The sequence below is a fragment of the Cucumis sativus genome, chromosome 3 (genome assembly GCF_000004075.3).
Source record: "Cucumis sativus cultivar 9930 chromosome 3, Cucumber_9930_V3, whole genome shotgun sequence".
Taxonomy (NCBI): Eukaryota; Viridiplantae; Streptophyta; class Magnoliopsida; order Cucurbitales; family Cucurbitaceae; genus Cucumis; species Cucumis sativus.
In genome coordinates, this window is record NC_026657.2 from 29,300,848 (window position 1) to 29,320,834 (window position 19,987).

General features: G+C 30.9%; 2 protein-coding genes and 1 pseudogene across 2 annotated transcripts; all 3 read left to right on the plus strand.

Annotated features, from left to right (window-relative positions):
* The first annotated feature begins 4,324 nt into the window (after positions 1–4,324).
* Positions 4,325–4,885, plus strand: LOC105435125. The gene has a single exon (XM_011654537.1). The coding sequence runs from the start codon at positions 4,325–4,327 to the stop codon at positions 4,883–4,885; it is 561 nt and encodes a 186-aa protein (XP_011652839.1).
* Positions 4,886–8,532: 3,647 nt separating this feature from the next.
* On the plus strand, positions 8,533–10,270 carry LOC105435126 (annotated as a pseudogene).
* A 1,107-nt stretch (positions 10,271–11,377) lies between these two features.
* On the plus strand, positions 11,378–14,080 carry LOC101203954. The gene is made up of 4 exons (XM_011654538.2): positions 11,378–11,862; positions 12,251–12,641; positions 13,191–13,736; positions 13,854–14,080. The coding sequence occupies exons 1-4, from the start codon at positions 11,432–11,434 to the stop codon at positions 13,965–13,967; spliced, it is 1,482 nt and encodes a 493-aa protein (XP_011652840.2). The 5' UTR covers positions 11,378–11,431; the 3' UTR covers positions 13,968–14,080.
* Positions 14,081–19,987: the final 5,907 nt, after the last annotated feature.

The following is a 19,987-nucleotide window of genomic DNA, read 5'->3' on the forward strand; positions in this document are numbered from 1 at the left end:
TATCTATATATTGTAAATACATACGTCAAGCATTTTATTACAATAATGTATTGAAATTTGAAGCATTTGCAATAGCTAAAAAGAATGCACTATGAAGTATTATTTATTTATGCATAATATATTGAAAAGAAAGGCATTGACTTGCCGGCTGGTTTTAGTTTTATTGATCTCAAAATTGTATATTTGGATATTGGAGTTTTATTGTATTTTTAATACAAAACAAAAGTATAGAAGGATTAGAAAAGAGATGAATAGTAGCCTTTAGGAATTATTTAGGTGAAAGAGGTATATATAGATCATAGTATATATAGCTAAGCAATTATTTGCCGCCCTTCTAGCTTCTAAAATTGAAAAGCTTGAGTCTCAAATAATACACATATATATAAGCAACAAAGCCACAAGTCCTTGTTTTATTTATATCACTTTTTTATACAAGTCGTTATCTACGACTAGAGCAAGAGTTACAAGTACTTATAGATGCAATGTAAGAAAAATTGACGTATGATAAGTTATTATTAGACAATTGAGTGAGATGCACACAAGATAAAATATAACTTAGAATGGATGTATGTATTTTTCATTTTTAGGAATGGACTGATTTTTTATAATCTTTGGAGTTTGAAGGTTTAGCTTAAATGAAAAAAAAAGGCTCTATCATCGATAACTTTTATATTTTTATATATAATAAATACTTTTAAACTTTAAGTTGCAAAAATATTTATAAACTTTAAACAACATTCAAACATACTCTTCAACTTTTAAGAATATAAAAGTACCTTTGATGTTAAAAAAAAAAATGTAATTTAAATACCCTTTGTGTTAGTGTATGAACAAAATGCTTTGGTTGTTTGTTAGTCGCTCTCGTTTTTTTCCTTTGTTCAAATTTTGTACTAAAATTTTAAGTTAATTATTAAATTAAATGTGACAAAATTTTAAAATGAGAAGCCTTAGTTTAAAATATACCAAAACGACAAATAGCTAAATACAAAAAATAAAAATGTATTTGGATATGAACAAACACTCGAGTACTAATGCACAACATTGTTAAAATATTTAGTATGTGCTTCTATTTGTCTTTTTCTTCTTGTATAGTCGTCGATCTACTCTAACTCAACTGATACTGATAGATTCTTATTTTTCTCTTTTTTAGAAAAAAGAATACTATTTTATGTTTGATAGAATTTGATTTGAAACCAACCCGGGTGAATTTCTAATTAAGAATATATTTAGTTGGTTAAAATTTATGATATGATATTCAAAACATTCATTTAATAATTCAAATTAAACTTTTTGCCATATCTAATTCATTATAGATTTCTTTAAGAAAAAAGAAAAGAAAAGAAAAGAATTTATTTTGTTTGGGTCGATTTTAGGGCTGGGCCTCAAAGATTCCTGAAAAGCCCACAATGAATGGCTCGACTTATGAAGGACCATAGTCCATATTTTTAGAGAAATCGAAGAATATGTTTTTTTCTTTAATATTACAACCAAGATTTTACTTCATTAAAAAAAGTGTAAGATATACTTTTTTTTTAAAAAAAAAATTTAAATATTGGTTGATGATGGATTGATTTTAATTTTCAAAATAAAATTTTAACATCAAAACTCTTTGAATGATTTGTAAGATATATAATAACTCATTTAAGTTTGATATGTGGATAACACAACAATTATTACTATTTAATACTACAATGTATTCTTCAATTTTGGTTGAAAATTATTAAATAACTAACCAACCCATTGGTTTGTCATCACAAACCCCTTATAAGCATTGTGTTCCACATGCTTCTCTGATCCGATCTCATTTTTTAAATTGCGTTTCACGTGTACATTAACGTGATGTATGTCAAGAACTATTATATTTTGATATTTAAGTTAGAAGTTGATTTCAGAACTCTCATTTAAAGATTATCTATTTCAACTTTCTTTTAAGGTTATTGAACAATTGTGATATTTATAACGTCTTCTCTTTTGCAATTAGACGTAGTTGATGTTAGGGTTGTTTTTAAGTGCTCGACATTGTAGGGTGTCAAACCTTAGTACAATTAATCTCTTATTTCTAAAAAATATAAAAGTATAACAAAGTTTGACCATCATTGATACAAGACGAAAACCTAAGTTAACAACAAATGAAAATCGATTATTCAGTCTCATAATCCACAATTATTAAGATTAAAAAAATGTAATTTTTTCCTACAACAACTAGGCTTAAATGATTTAATTTCTAACCTAAAATATTTTTATATGTTTGAACTAATTAATCGTGAATCTTATATATCTTAAAATCAACTTCTTTTGGATTGAGTAAATATTTGTATGCTGCAATTAACTTAAGAAACTATGACATATGATTTCAAACCTAATCGTGCAAGCTAATTAATATATAACTATCTCTATGCCAAACATAATGCCAAAATAACTTTATAATTATCCAAATTCAAGTAAAAATTCCTCTTTACCATATGAATTGTTCAAGGACATTGGTTTCTACTAATTATGAAAAGTGCCAAAATAGCCAGCACATAAAACCCTCTTACATTTTGATTATTACAATTTTTTAATGTTACGAATAATAATTAATCCTAATTAATTATGACATGTACATAAACATATGCTACAGAACTCAATTTTATAATTCTAAATCAAAATGTCTCAAGTGTATGACGTACAAAAACATGTTGATTGAAATTATTTTTCTTCTATCTTTATCTAAAAAGTAACCCATCATGTTCTTTCCAAGCAACATTATTATTATTATCAATATAATTATACTTTGAAATTTGAATTTGACTTCTAAGATTCAATATTTACATTCTAAACTTGGATTTTTCACCGAACAATTTACCTTCATTTTGATGGTTTAGGTTTCACTAAATAAAATAGCACTTTAAAAAATACATGTGTTGGAAAAAATCAAAGCTGAAGCTTGACTTGGGCTGCATCTTGGCCTAGCCAAGGACATCAATAACAAACGAGACAATAATTCATTGCATTACTAAATAAAATTGAGATATATTTAATTATGATAATTCCCAATCAAAATCAAACAATGATAATTGAAAAAAAAAACAAGAAAAAAATATAAATTAATAATAAAACGAACTTCAATTCATTCGAACTATTTTGCTGGCAAACATTCAAGAACGTTTCAGTCCTATCATTTCACTTTGTCTCCACATATCCATCATCTCAAAAACAATATTTAACTTTATATGTACTGATCCACTCGAAAAAATAAATTAAAATTCTTAATTAGTTCCTATATATCTAATTATTTAACTTAATCGTTGTGGTAAAAGAATCAAATTTTTAATCTTAAGTTGATCGTACATATGAAGTATGAACTATTATATTAATTGTTGTATGAACGTTACAAATGACAAGAGGTTAAATAGAAAAAATTACAATACTTAAAATAATCGATACATATTTCATATAACATTTGATTTTCTAATAGTACAAAGCACTATGTAAACGAATTGTGCTAATTTTGAATAAAAAGAAAAAAATACAACAATATATATCCGCTAGAGAAGAGAATAAGCAATTTGTTCAAAATTTTTAATAGATCAAAGTTAAATTTTGCCAAAATTGGTTAAGTAATAATAAAAAATTCAATTCATGCAAGAAAGACACAATATGTAAATATGTTTTTCAAAATTTAGAGTAAAATTTTATATAGATAAATGATTGTTTTAAAAAATCAACAAAAAAATTAAAATTCTAGTAATAAGATGTAATTTAAGATTTATTAATGTAGAAAGATTAAAATTAGATAGAAAATAGATGATAGGGTTAAAAAATTTATGGACTAAAATAGTATTTTAACTATTAAATTAAAAATGAGTTTCTTTCAAATTATTTCCATATCCCCAAGAGATATATCAGTTTGCAGTGTTAGTCTGAGCAATTTTGTATACTTGTAGTGTTAGCTACCCCACCTGATCTCTCTCTCTCTCTATCTGAAAGATTCCCCTCAAAAAAAAAAAAAAAAAACCCAAAACCCTATGAATTTTTCTTGAAATTCCAAAATTCTGAATCTTGTAAAGGCAGAGAGAGATTGAATTGGATGTGGAGGAAACAAAAAGAAGAAGAAGAAGAAGAAGATAGAGAAAGAGAAAAAGATGATCTTGATGATGTTAATTTTGAAGGTTCAAAAACAAAAACCTCTTTCCAATATGAAGATTATTCATTATTGTCATGGGAAGAACAAGCTTTTGCTGAAGATGCTGCTCGTCTTGGACCTTGTGTTTGGCCACCAACCTCTTATTCTTGCTCTTTTTGTAGAAGAGAATTTCGTTCAGCTCAAGCTTTGGGTGGCCACATGAACGTTCATAGAAGAGATAGGGCCATGTTAAACCAATCCTCAAATAACAACAATGACCCTAATTTCACTACTACTACTAATTCCTTGTCCTTGTTTCAATCCCCTTCTTCTTCTTCTTCTTCTCATCACAATCTTTCAACTTTACCTAACCCTAATCCTTCGTCCGCAGTAACAGCTTCTTGTGGTGGTCGATCGGATTCAAAGGCTCTGGGGAAAGATGTGATCGGGAGTTCTTGTTCTAGGGTTAGGGACAAACATCATGTGGGAATTGGGGTTTTGGATGAGGGGTTGAATTTTGGTGGTTTTGGTCCATCTCAGCCGACGACGTCGAGTTTGTTTTATCACGATGACGATCAAGATGACCCGGGGGTGGTGGCAGGATGCAAGAGGAGAAAAACTGATGATGAAACGTCGACGATACAATTTTATGTGAAGTCGAGTAATTTGGTAGAAAATCATCATCATCAACATATTCAATCAGAGGTAATTGGACTTAGCTCTACCTCCTTACATGATTTGGATCTTGAACTCAGGCTTGGTGGTCTCTCTAAAGGTTGAGTAAAATCAAAATCTCAATTGCTCAATGCTTGGGGTGAACAAATTCCATCATTTAATTGAATTGCTAATCTGTTTTTCTTGTTTCTTTCTTTCCATCTTTCTTTTCATTTTTGAAGTAGAGGCTAAGAGACCTTTTCGTAATTCGAGTACAACTTCTCTTAATTTTGCAGTCTCTTTGTAACAAAAAATTCAAATGAATAATCTTTCAGATTATTGTAGACAATAAGCAAATCAAGAAAAGAGTTGAAACAACCATTTTCAACTTCACTAAAAATATTTATGATAAAAGTTTCCATATGAGCGAATAATAAAAATTGAAAATAACTTTACCCCATTTTATTGATCGATCAGGTAGACTAATCTCATATATAAACCGTTCTTATATATTATTGAAGATGACTTAATTAGTATTATTGATAAACTAGGATGCAACAAATTTGTGTAAGAAGATAGAAAATGGACAAAATTTAGATCTAAATCACTGTTTATATAATTTCATTTATGTAAAAAAAGAGAAGAATTATTTATTTAATACGAATGTGACTATTAACCCTAAATATTCCAATAAATTTTGAAAAAAGAAAATGTGTATTAGGTAAAATTAAAAAGGGTTTAAGGTTCAAAGAATTTGAAGTGCAATTAATTAGAATACATTGAGAGCAAAGAAACAGAAGTAAGGCAGAAAGAGAGTCAGATTAAATCACAACATTCATTCCCTTTTCTATGTTATTCTGTTTATATTATCTCAATTCATCCATATCATTTTTCTTCTTCTCTCTTTCAAATATAATCCATCCAAAACTCTGCCACCCACTCTTGGAATCAATACAATCAAGTAGTCCTCCTTCCACATATTATTATATTATAAGATGTTTGTTTGTACCTTTTTTTTTTTTTTGGTTTTTAATTCATATTAAGAGAATGTCATGCATCATGACAATTTTCCCAACACATCTCCTTGCCTTCTAGCTTGTTTTTTATGTGAGCATCATGTATTTTATATACCATCCCACAATATATTTTAAATATGTATGTTGTTTGACAAATGTACATATGGGTGTGAAAAGATAAGATGTATTTGGATCACACCTAATAAGCATCAATTCAATCATATTATGTATTTTTTTTTAGCATTTAGGGTAAAATATTAATCAACAATAGATGGATTTGAATATTTTGATTGTATACTCAAATAAAGCATGAAGATTCCTTTGTTGTCACAATGATATTCTCATTTTGATTTTTAAAAGACACTTGATAATAAAACAAAGAAACTACTAGATAAAATATGAGTTTGATCTTACACACTAAAAAAGAAACGACTTGAGATGGTAATCATATAGTAAAATCTCTAAAACTAACATTATTGCATTAATTTCAACATCAAATAGTACTTAACCAAATATGCACGATGATAAATCTTTTACAATATTCATTTATCTTTGTTTAATTTAAAGAAAAATACAAAATTTGAACCTCAATTTTTGAGTTAATGACGTATATAAGATAGTTGAACTAACATTTAAGTAACCTCCAATCAATGATTACGTTTTTTTTAAAGAAAAGAACCATGATTATTTAATATATAATCAATCAAGATATATATATAAATCCTATTATAAACACACTAGACAAAATAATGCTATAAGTACATCATTTACAACAGGGCACTCTACAAAATTAATATATTTGCAAACAACCCAACTTGATATGACTCATGATATTATGGTGTAAAAGGTCAAATGATTAAATCTCCCTCTCTTATTGTTCAACTAAAAAAAGTCATTTTTGCTGATGAGAATTAATGAGTAGGCAGAGATTTTCAAATATATATTGACATGGGGAATAATAAGTGAAACTTATGACAAGATATTGTAAAGGAATAAAGAGGGTAGAGAGGGAGAGGCAGGGAATATAGTGGGAGGACATGAGGGGAAAATTGATTTTGTATATATATATTGAGAAAGCTAAGGGTTTTGGTGATGGAACAAGGCAATAATAAAGTGGAATAGTTATAGGGCAGAAATTGAGAAGTAATGATGAAAAGAGGGTTTTGAAATTGAATTATTGACGGAAACTCATATCAAAACAAAACAAGGAATGGAATTTATGCATTGTCATTGCCATTACCATTACCATTATTAAAGGCAAAGGAAGTGAAGGGATGTGTGTTAATGCATGGCTGCCTCCAACCTCCCCCCAAGGGCCCTTCACTTGACCACGACGTGGGTCTCTTTCTATTTTTCTCTGCACACTGAACCCTCAAGAGAGAGAGAGAGAGGCTATTATTTACTAAAGAGGGAAACCCAGACATCATATATACTATATAACACCAAATAAATTTCTGGAACTTCGGTTGTACCGTAACAATATAAAGAAAAGATATTGTTTGAAATTATGTAGGATCTATATAAAATTAAATAATATATCATGAATTGACATATGATATAAAATGTTTAAGGAAGGAAGTATATCCTGTACTGTTTAGCAAAACTTCCACCTCTACTACATAATGGAAAACTTCAAACTGAAGAAGAACCATGGACAAAAAAATTCCTCTCTGACTTTCGATTACAAGAATACGCTCTCAATTTCAAGATAGAGAATATAAAATGAAATTTAACTAAAGTTGGCACATCTAAAATAAAAGCGTTTTTTATAGGAATAATATAAAACTAGAGTTATAAGCACTCTTTCTACACTATTCTAAGCCATCAATTTTCTGAACTTTTTCAACACACGAAACAACTATATATTTAATATTTTGTTAAAACCAACACATATTACTAGATATATTACCTAGATGATGTATTGGAGGAGCAATGACATTGGTTTAAGGGTTTGTGAGTAATTAATGGATGTATATGTAAACAGAAAGAGAGAGAGTGAGAGAGGTTGGAATTAGGGTTTATGGAAGAGCAGTGAAGCACATGGGCGTTTGATGTCGTTTTTCTTACTCGTTTTGTGTTATAATATATTATGGGGATACAGACATACCATCATTCCAACTTTGTTTTCTCATTATTATTTCTGTCCTCAATAATAATTCATTTATTCCAAACTATATTTTACTATACATGGAATAAAACCATTTATGATGCGTTTGAAAATTTTAAATTTCTGGTAAAAGGATGATCAACATGTTATTTATTTATATTCCGTTTGGATAATAGACCTTGTTTGATGGATATAGACATACTAAATGAAATGTCAATAATCTACCTCTATGATTAAGTGTCAATAAAGATTTGAATCCTTCCTTTTTTCATCCTCTTGTCTTCTTCTATCTCATGTGTGAAATTAAAAACAGTGGTATCCCACATTGAATCTTTAGTTCCATGATTGAGAGCATCACAACGGAAGCTACGAGCGCGCAACAACGAGTAACAAAAATTAGCCGCATCCCACCCCATAACTTACACCATGCATCAAAGTTAGGTCAAAATTTCAAACAACATAACAAGCTGAACTTTACATTGGTTATACTAGTTGATACACAATTAATACAATAAGATCCAGGCCATCATATCACCAAAATGGAACTGATTGAATGAAAACATTTCCATATCAAAATGACAAAAAAAAAAAAAAAAAAAAAAATCTTCTACCATGCACAATTAAAATTATGGCTTATATCAGGTGCATAAATGATAAACTTCTTACTACCAATAGTAAAGAATGTAAGTAGACTGATATACATTAGAAAAAGAGTATATTAGTTTAACCGGTATGCTAAATTTAAAATAGATATACTTGTTGATGTCAAAGTGATATTACAATTGAAATAAATGAAAAGAAAATGAAAACAAAAACAGAGCCGAAATGAGATGGTCCACAAAACTAAACTACCTGGTTCACGGCCCAGAATTTCGATGGAAGCCCGATAAAACCTTAGTGATCCAATAATAATAATTTTCTTTTTTTTTTTTAGTATATTACCTGTATGAAGGAGGATTTCATTTTTGTACAAACACAATGAAGATTCTGAATGAGAATTCAGTAAAATCCAGTAAATTATTCTTGAAAATCTCACTTGCGTTTTGTTTTTGGTGCATAGCTTTTCTTTCCCTCCTCTTTTCCTTCACCCTCAAACCACTCAATAACTGCCCCAACTTCCACCGTGGTCTCCGGATTCGCCGATGAACATATCCCACATCCTCTTCGGGATAGCGCGGTCCACCAAGATATGGAAAAAGCATCAAAGCTACTGCGAGCTATGGACGTGGAAGCTACGCTAACATCACACGTGGGTATTTGTATGGGTGGACGAGAAGCCCAACGCCACGTGGCCCACCACCTCCCCACCTTAAAGAGTCTCAGCCGACACGTTGGATTTCAGCTACACCTGCTGGTACGGCTCCAGGTCAGCCATCAGGGCTGGCGAGGATCATCGTGGAGGAGAGCTTTCGAATTGGGGTTGGAGAATGTGCGGTGGTTTGTGATGGGCGATGATGACACCGTTTTCTTTGTGGAGAATTTGGTTAACGTTTTGGGGAAATACGATCACAATTATCAGATGTAGTCTGTAGGGTGGAGATCAGAAAGTACATGCTTGCGTTACGGTAATTGGTGTCCCCATTGACTAAACACTGCCTTCCATCAACTCAGTCTTCTCTTCTCCAAGTCTTTCTTCTCTCCATATTAGTTCATTTTTTTCTAAACTTAGCTAAAATTTTCTAAAATTCACGTAAAGTTATAGTAATCCCAAAACTCATCAAATATTTTCAAACAAGTATAAACTTCCCATTTTATTGAACAATTCTTCAAAATTTTATAACTGTTTGATGAGTTATTTTATTTTCAGTTTTACGCCCTACAAAATACAAATTTTAGATTAAATAGACAAAAATCTAAGGAATGAACAAAGAAAAAACTGAATGATGAATTTTTGTACCTATTATAAATTGTATATATATTTTTACTATTATAAATTATACATAGAGTGAACATTGAACAGTATATGAAAACTAAAATTGAGTGTGTGACGAATTTGGAGGTGGATATTCGAGGAAGCCAATACGGTTTATTGGCAGCGCACCCAACGGATCCATTGGTATCACTCCACCACGTCGACTACTTCCCCCCATTTTACCAACAATGACCCAAATCGAGTCCTTAAGGGCTTTAAAATCAGACTACGACCTCGACCCAGATCAGACCCTGCAACAGAGCTTCTGTTACGACTCGGCTCGTAATTGGTCCATTTCGGTCTCGTGGGGTTACACCGTCCAGCTCTACCCATGGCTGGCCACCCCCAAATACATGAAGAAAAGCTTTCAGACTTTCAACACCCGGTCGGTCCAGTTAGACCCATACCAGATACCGATCCTATTTTTGCTGGACCCGGTCGAAGCTCCGAACCGGACGGTGGCCAGGTACAAATAGGCAATTAGGGACTTCGATTCAACTCTTGGTATATAAAAGTATGCCAAAAGTTTTAACGTTGGAAGAAAGAAATTACTGAAAATAAGTGAAAGACTTGCAAGATTAAGATGGAACGTAATAATAACATCAATATCAAAATCAACAATTTTACTACGTTTTTGAAAACATTTCTTCAACAATTTTGTTATTTACATTAATTCTTCATTAAATTATATATTTTTAATCTAAGAATAACAAAACGATAAAATTAGTAATTTAATTTTAAAATTAAAGATAAAGCCGGCATTATTTTTCTTTCTTTCTTTTATATATATATAAAAAGGATTATGGAAGGCTCCATGTAGACAATGTTGGCAGGTGGTGAATGGTACAAGAAGCAATGGCGCCGGCGGTGGAGTGGAGAGTGTGGTCAACGTCCGTATCAGACCTTGCAATCCCTTTGAGACCATCACTCCTTAGGATCATGACAAAGTATACATGACACAGCTGTTACAATACAATAGATATTACTCATACTTTTTTTAATAAATTTATCATTGGAGGTAAAAGAGGGAAGTCTCACAAATTTAGGTATGTTTTACTATAACTTTCAATCCTTCCATTTTAACCTGAGTTTGAGCTTATTCAAATAAAATAATCAAGGAAGGAAAGTGACCAAAAGTATAAAAGTAGAAAAAGATAAATTCATTTTAGACAATAATTCTAAATATGGAAGCATAAAATAAAATGAAATTTAGATAATTTAAATTTGGGTAAAAGAATTTGAAAGATACGATGCCTTATTTGGGAAGATATTTACCATCTAAACAAAGACGAAATAATCAATAATTTCGCAACTAATCCATTTAAAATCATAAATAAGGTCAATATTTGTCGCAACCAATTTCATTTGAACATCCACATTATTTTTGGCCTAATTTTTCTAACAACGCATTCACTTTTTTTAAATAAATTTTTATTAAAAAACACTTTACAAAATTAATAATAATAAAAGAATCAAACCCCTTTTTTTAATATGAATGAATGTGGCACGATCATGAACATAACTACGAGCACACACGTTACAACTCCAAACCCATTATTTCTCATATTTCTTTCCCTTTCTTCTTCTCAATTTTCTTTCTCATTACCAAATTTTCATTCTGAATTCAAACAATCAAAATGTCCATTCAAAATTCATTAAAACCTTTCAAATTTTTTGTCTTAAGGCCGATTGATGTATTTTCTCCTCTTCTTAAAGCTGTTCTCGTTCTCTCCGTCGTAGCTTCTTTTTCTCTCTTCTTTTACCTTACTTTTTCTGACCAGAACTCCACTTGTCGTGGCTGTTATAATGCACACCGGTATTCAAACCACCGTAAGATGAAGGCTTTCGATGCCGGAGAACAACCGACGAATATTTCTCATCTTGTTTTTGGCATTGGTGGCTCCGTCAAGACGTGGAACGAGCGACGCCATTACTGCGAGCTCTGGTGGAAGAAGAACGTTACTCGTGGATTTGTTTGGATTGAAGAAAAGCCGGAATTTTCTTGGCCGGAATCCTCTCCACCCTACAGAGTCTCCGATGACACCTCGAAATTCAACTACACTTGCTGGTACGATTAAAATCACTACTCAACTCAATAGCTAAAATAATAATCATAGGGTGAGGGAGTGAGATGCTAATATTTGATTATATCTTGATCTGCAATTAGAGGGTTTGAACATGAATTGAACTCAAACTTGAACCGATAAATTATTGTAGTATTTAATCATTCAATTATATATTCTAGTTCTCCCTTGCTTGAGATCAGCTTGAGAAATCATTTGGGAGATCATTAAAATATAAATAATTTTTTTTTCCAAAACAAATATAGATCAACTAACAACCGAATGACTAAGAGATATGATTCAAATTTCACGAAAATGATTATATGTTATGGGAGGTAAATGTGTAATTTACGAGTAAGTATTTAATCACATTTGTATGCATATTATTAACAGGTACGGTTTTCGATCTGCAATCAGAGTGGCTAGGATAATCAAGGAGACATATGAAATGGGGTTGGAAAATGTAAGGTGGTTCGTGATGGGAGATGATGATACAGTATTCTTCATGGAGAATTTAATAGATATGTTGGGTAGATACGATCACAATCAAATGTACTATATTGGAGCTAATTCCGAGAGCGTGGAACAAGATGTAGTTCATTCTTACACCATGGCCTACGGCGGTGGTGGATTCGCCATTAGCTACCCTCTTGCCACCGTGCTCGTTCAAATTTTAGATGGTTGCATCAATCGCTATGCTCATATGTATGGCTCCGATCAAAAGATTCAGGGCTGCATCTCCGAGATTGGTGTTCCACTCACCAAAGAGCATGGCTTCCACCAGGTATCTCCTCATTTTCATTCTAACATTTATTATTGACAGTATTCAAGAAACACATGTATATGCACTTTTAAAAGACACAAAAATCAAGTAAGTGTACTGTGTTAATAAAAAGAACCTCAATGCACCTAAAATTTTATGCATTAAAAAACTATGAATTCATATACAATAATCTATACCAAACTGTTGTCCCAATTTTCTCCCAACAATAGCATAATAATTATGGGTAGTAGAGATTTTTAAGGAATTTTTTAATACTTTGGTGGTAACCTATGCCCAAAATTAATTATGTAAACCTATACAAAACTAGCATTAATTTAAATCCTAAGCTTAGTTTGATGTATCTTAACTATCTTATGCAACTTATAAACTAAAAAAACTATGTGTATCACGTCTAAATTTATTTAAAGATACATATAAATTTATTTAAATAAAATGTAATATATGATTAAAATTATGATGCTAAGATTGAAAGTTTAGGAATAGAAATTTTAAAGAATTAAAAAGCATTATGTTAATTAAAGTAATGGGTTGTGATTTGGTAATAAACAGTTGGACATAAGAGGAAACCCATATGGAATATTAGCTGCACATCCAATAGCGCCGTTAGTGTCGCTCCACCACCTAGACTATGTGCAGACCATATTCCCAACCATGACCCAACCTGACTCGCTCAAGAAACTCCACAAAGCTTATGAAACGGACCCAAGTCGAGCCCTTCAACACACTTTTTGCTACGACACGGTTTGGAATTGGTCTGTTTCTATATCATGGGGCTACAGTGTTCAGTTATATCCAAGGCTGGTCACTGCCAAAGAAATGGAAACTGCATTTCTCACTTACCAAACATGGAGGACAAATAGCAATGAACCCTTCACTTTCGATACCCAACCCGTAAGCTCTGACCCGTGTCAAAGACCGATTCTTTATTTCTTGAATTCGGCAGAGAGATTGGGCAACCGTCGGTGGCAGACATTGACCACCTACCAGAGGTATGTGGAGGAGGCTAGTTGTGACCGCCCTGATTACGCTCCTGCTTTGGCTGTTGAGTTTTTCAATGTCTCTGCGTTGGAGTTCGACCGTCGTCTGTGGAGCCAGGTAAACAAAATACACACTTACACATATATTTTAGTACTCATACCATAGTTTCTGAATTTAGTCTAAGAGTATTATTGAACTTCGGCTAATAGATTTAAATCATTATTGAATGTGCAGGCACCACGAAGACAGTGTTGTAACATCGTTCACGATAAAAATAGCATAGATGGACAAGTGAAAGTCCACATCAGAGATTGTCATCTCTTTGAAAGCGTTACACCTCCGTTATAAGAAATTCAAACACAGCATTTTATGTCCATATTTCATTTGTTTAACCCACTGTATGCAATAAGAAGAACTAAATTAATTAAAAATATAAATATTAGTTATTCACATTCTAGCTAGACTCATTTTAGCATATTATTATGATAAATTTTTGTAAGGCATTCATTAACTGTTATTATAAGATATAAATTTTAATTTAGTTAAACTTGTTTATACAGAGCATGTCATTTTATGAGACAAATATTTTATTTATTTGATATCATTCATTCGAAAAGTCTTTCCTAACTTCATTTTGAAAAATTTTCAATTCTAGAAGACTCGTCAAAGATTAAAGAACAATAGAATTCTCCATATAATTTTATTATCGCTTGATTAGAATGTAGCAAAGAACAATAACGAAATTGACTATCCTTGAAATATTTATATGATTTGGTAGTTAGTTATGGAGCAACAGAGTTCTAACTAAAATCAAAACTTTAATAACATACCCAATTGGAATTCTTTTAATAGAAGTTAAAAGTGAAACTTTTGTTCTGTTTGAAGATATTTAGTACCAATTAATTTGCTACTTATAATCCATAATCACCCATTTGCATTCTAACTGAAACAAAAAATAAAATTAAAATCTACTTTGAAAGTAACTAACAAGACATAAAAGATCGAAGAATTGACAACTTCAGTCGATCTGCCATTAAATTTTGAATTAAAAGGGAGGCAATCACTACATTTCTTGTATTACATTCCCAAAAAGAAATCAAACTTTTTTATCTTCGGTTAAATTGAATTTTAATATTTAATAATTAAACTTTATGAAATTTTAGTTATTAAAATCAGTTAAACAAATATAAGTATTTTAAAATAATAAATAAATAATTAGAGAACTCAATTTAACTCTTATAAAAGGATACCCAAGATATGATCTAATTATTAATACTACTTTCTTTTTATTAAACTTCTCCGTTCTCTATACACCTTGATCTCTTCTTTGCGTATATCGACGCACCTTCGTCTATCGATTCTCCATCGTCGCCGGCCTTCCTCCACCACCGCTTCTTCTCGGTACGTAACTTAGCTTACCTTTCCTCGTTTTCACCTTTATATCGTTTATGTATCTTCTTTTCTTTGATTTTTCTTTTCCGCTATTTCTTTTTTTATAAAGTTTTACCCGCCATTTTATTTGTTTATTATTTTTTCCCGCTATTTTTAAAATTTTTCTGTGCCATTTTATTCTTATTGTATTATTTTTATTCCCGCTGTTTTTATTTTTTTTTTATTTTCCCGCCGTTTTTTTTATTTTTATTTTTAATTATTCCCGCCCATTTTTTTTTAATTTTTTCCCGCCATTTTTTATTTTAAAGAAAGTGATATAATTCAGTTATTATAAAACCTTATAAAATCATTAATTAATTTCTGAAAGTTTGAAAAGAATAAAACAAACTATAACAAATTTTCTAAATGATTAAAAAAGAGTTTTTATTTAGATAATTTTAAATTAGAAGAATTTCAATATTAAATAAAATTCCCGCCCAAGTTTACGTTTTTTTTTCAATTTTTTTCCGTCATATTTTATTATTATTTTCTTTTCCGCCCCTTTTTAATTTCATTCTTCTTTTATGAGATGTGTAACATTTTTGGTAACCTGAGATTCAATAGGATAAGAAATTAAAGCCGAGTATAACATGAATATTGGTAGAATTTAATTAGGTGGGGAGGAATCAAATTATTGTTTCTCAAAGTATTACACTCTAGGAGTTCTTTAAACAATCAATAGACTTAACATTTGAAGGAGTAAGGAAACTTTTGATGACACACACCCAAGTGCTAAAGAGCCAAGCTACAACACTCCAAAAGGAAGAAGGGGCACCAATAGAATAGTCTGCAAATGAATTAGTTGAAAGCAATAACATTAACATGTGGTTTACGTGAATAGAGAACTATTCAAATATGTTAAATCATCCCTGAACATTTGACCCAAAAGTTTAAACTAAAGGATGAAGTTAAATTTAATATTACATCATCTAGGGGTAAAGAAAGGAGGAGATACTAGATGCATATTGAATTATCCATTCAGTAGGACCTTGCACCATACACGCAATAAATAATGTTATTTTCCATTTTGGACACTTCTCATATGGAACAAAAGTGAAATTCGCACACCTCATAAATAGAAGCAGATGATAAATTCCTAGCAAAAATATCTTTAAGGAAAACCCAACTATGATTTCCAGAACTTGTCGCGCTTCCCACAATGTACAATTTGAAAGAGCAGTGTATCTTAGGCATTAGTGAATTAGTAATTCTAAGAAATATGAAGGTTGCAAGGACTGATGGTAATGGACCCACACCAAGGTAGGCATAAGATGATAGTCATGGCAGTAATCAAATTAGCCAAGTCCTCAAAACTTTCATTTTAAGATTTAGAATGAAAAAATTCAAACAACAAATCAAAATTATCAAGAAAAGTAAATGTTTGCCAAGTTTGAGATACATCCATTTTCTTTGGGGAAAAAGCATAAACACATAAGATATGTAACATTTTGAAACCTAATGACTAAATAGAAACTAGAACTCATAATCTAGTGAACAAAAATGTTTGAGAGTCAAATTTGTAATTTAAAAAGTAAATTAGGTACAATTTCCTAAAAATCTTATCTGTTAGTTTAGTTTTAAAAATAATTTAGTTTATTTAGTAAAAATAACTGTTTGTTATATACTTTTTTTTTTTTTGTTGTGTGTATAATTCATTCAAATCCTAAAAAAGCTAGCTCCTTCTCGATACGTAATTAGCTCTCTTTCTTTCTTCTTTTCTTTTTCCCTCATCGTTCCTCTCTTTGTATTCATTTCTCTAAAACCTTTTTTTCTTTGTTTTATTTATTGATCAGAATGGATCCAAGCTTGATTCCCGTGGGTTACGTCTTTTGTCCCACGGAGGAAGAACTGTTGGGTTACTATCTCTACAACAAAGTTTTGGGAGGACAAGCTCCTCCACTTGTGTTGCCGGTGATCGATCTTTACACTCAAGAACCCTCTCAAATATGGCAACAATGTAGAGGGGTTGATAACCAAGATATCTATTTCTTCACCACTCTCCAAAAAAAGAAATCTCGTATCATCCGAAAGGTTGGTGCTAATGGTGGCACCTGGAGTGGTGAGAACAAACCTCAACAAGTGTTTTCTTCAATTATTGATAATCTCCTCCTTGGCACTATGAAACGGTTTCGATATGAGAAATCTCAAGTAAAAGAGGATTGTACATGGATTATGTATGAGTATACCCTCAATCCATCTATCTTACCAGAAGGGTGGCATGATTCCTATGTGCTTTGTATGATTCGGAAAAAGATAGTCAAAACAGAAAAAATGGTCATGGCCTCAAACAAAAGACGAGCATCAAATAATAATTGGCCAATGACAAGTATGCATGTAGATAATCAGAACCACAAACGCATGAAACTACAAGAGGAAGCTGTGGTTGACTCACAGAAAGACTGTTGTATCGATGCTACGACTATTGGATGGTATGTACAATTTTAAGAAGTTTTGATCGTTAAAAGTTATTCTTTATTATATTTTGTTCATGCCTAGCTAACAAGTATATGTTAATTTTGTTGATGCATGTTCTTAAATTAACTTTTTTTTCCCTCATAGTCCAACAACACAAATGGCATCATGTTTTCAAAGTTTATCAAATGTTGCATCGAATGAAGTTGTGGATAACTTGCAGCACGAAGGTTGCATCAGTGCTCATACTGAATGGTATGTACAATTTTAATTAATTTTGATCGTTAAAAGTTATTTTAAATTATCATGTCTAACGAACACATGTTAATTTTGTCGATGCATTTCTTTTAACACATGTTCTTAAACTATTTTTTTTTTTCTCATAGTCCAACAACACAAATGGAATCATGTTTTCAAGGTGTATCAAATGTTGCATTGAATGAAGCTATGGTTGACTTGTATAACGAATGTTGCACCAATGCTCCTATTGAATGGTATGTATAATTTTAATTAATTTTGATCGTTAAAAGTTATTCTTAATTATATTATGTTCATGCCTAACGAGTACATGATAATTTTGTTGATGCATTTTTTTTTAACGATGCATATTTTAAACTAAATTTTTTTATAATTTTTCTCATAGTCCAACAACACAAATAGAATCATGTTTTCAAGATTTGTCAAATAGTTACTTAATATTTGCAAACGAGATTGAAGATGGAATTGAACCATGCAACGACGTGGAACTACCAAACGTTGAAGATGGTTTGAATTATGATAATGAGTGGTATTTCAGACTATGATCACCAACTACATTGTGGATATGTATTCCACATATACATGTGAGTTTGAACACCTTCAAATTAATAATTTTTATTATTTACACCTAATATGTTCTTAATCACATTCAACATTTTTTTTACTTCAATTAATCATAATTATATGAACCGACCAAACATTATATTATTAATCAGATTTTAATTCAGTAACTATGATGTAATTTTAATATTTTTTTTTTCAACATTTTTGCAATGCATTGGGATTTTACTGAGAGGTTATTTAAGTCGTAGTTTGTAGGTGGTTTAAGGAAGTTTTTGATGATTAAAGCTTAGACTTTTCTTTCAACAGAAATTGAGTCTAATTACCTTCTTTTTGCAATTCTTGATTCAGGTTGGCATCTTAAGAACATTCAGCTAAGTTTAATCACTTTGCTTGTGGAGTATTCGAACTTGAGGGTAAGGAACTAGTTCTCTTTGTAATATATTTAAATCTATCTCATTTTCTTGGTTGTTGTCGAACTGGTTTTAGAATTTGATATTAGGGGTTCACTGATTGAATTCAAAATTCTGCAGATTTGGTCGCTTGGTTTTTGGCATCACATCCTCCCTCAACGTGGAACATGTCAAATCAATTCATTTTCTTTTTTTATTTTATCTTAGTGTATATGACATGTACTGGAACTCTATTGATTATAGTTCAGAAAGCACATATGTAAATGACTATGACAATGTATGTTACAATTTTATATTCAATATATTTGTTGGGATAAGTTAGATGATGAGGGTGCTAAGGATTGTGCCAATCTGATTGGGATGTCTGGGTGCACCTACTGATTTCTTATCATCAATAATTAATTTTGGTATAAATAATTAGTTTTTATTTTATGTTACACGTAATCCACTTTCGATATATCCTTTCGTTACATTGTGAAAGCAAATGAATGTTGAATTTGGTATTCTTAATTGATGGTCTAATAAGAGCAACATATTGTAGGACATCAGTACTTCCAAATTATTTTTTCATTTATTTTTTTTTCTATATGTTATTATTTTTTTATTCTATTTGTGATTAATGTATGTGTTTAAACAATTGATAACATTTTTTTCAACGTAATCTTTAGAATATAAAACAAGATATAATTTCATAACTAAAGGTATATCAAATAGAAATGAGCGACTTCAACTTTTGATGGAGTACTTACAAATTGACTTAAAACATTATTCTTGTATACGATGATCATAATGTGCATCTCACAATAGCATGTCTAGTCTCCATCTTACCAGTATCTTTGCCCCCAACACCTATAGTTATCATAGAGTTACAAATGGCCCTAGAAAATCATTCCTCTGTAAGCTCATTGCATGTTTAGTCTTCGTCTTACCCATAGGATGTGGTATACAATCTTTTGATCATAGGTTAATTTGTTACCTGCACTATTTTAAGTCTCCTCTCATTCATTCCAAAGTCCACCACAAATAAATTCATAGGTTTAGCCATTTCTTTGTCCTTAATACCTCTATGTTTTCAAATATTAATCGCTTCAACAGTTGTTGTAGTGCTTGTTGTGGTACAAGCAGCTGTGTAAATTAATCATCAAAGTTGTTATAATTGACCTAAGAAGTCATTCTTTCATAGGTAGTTCATAATAAGTAGTTTAGAATAGATTTTCCACAACCTGCACATGTGTAGTCTTCATCTTATTTAAAAGGTATGGTATAGGTATAGATATACGTTTTTGCCACTAG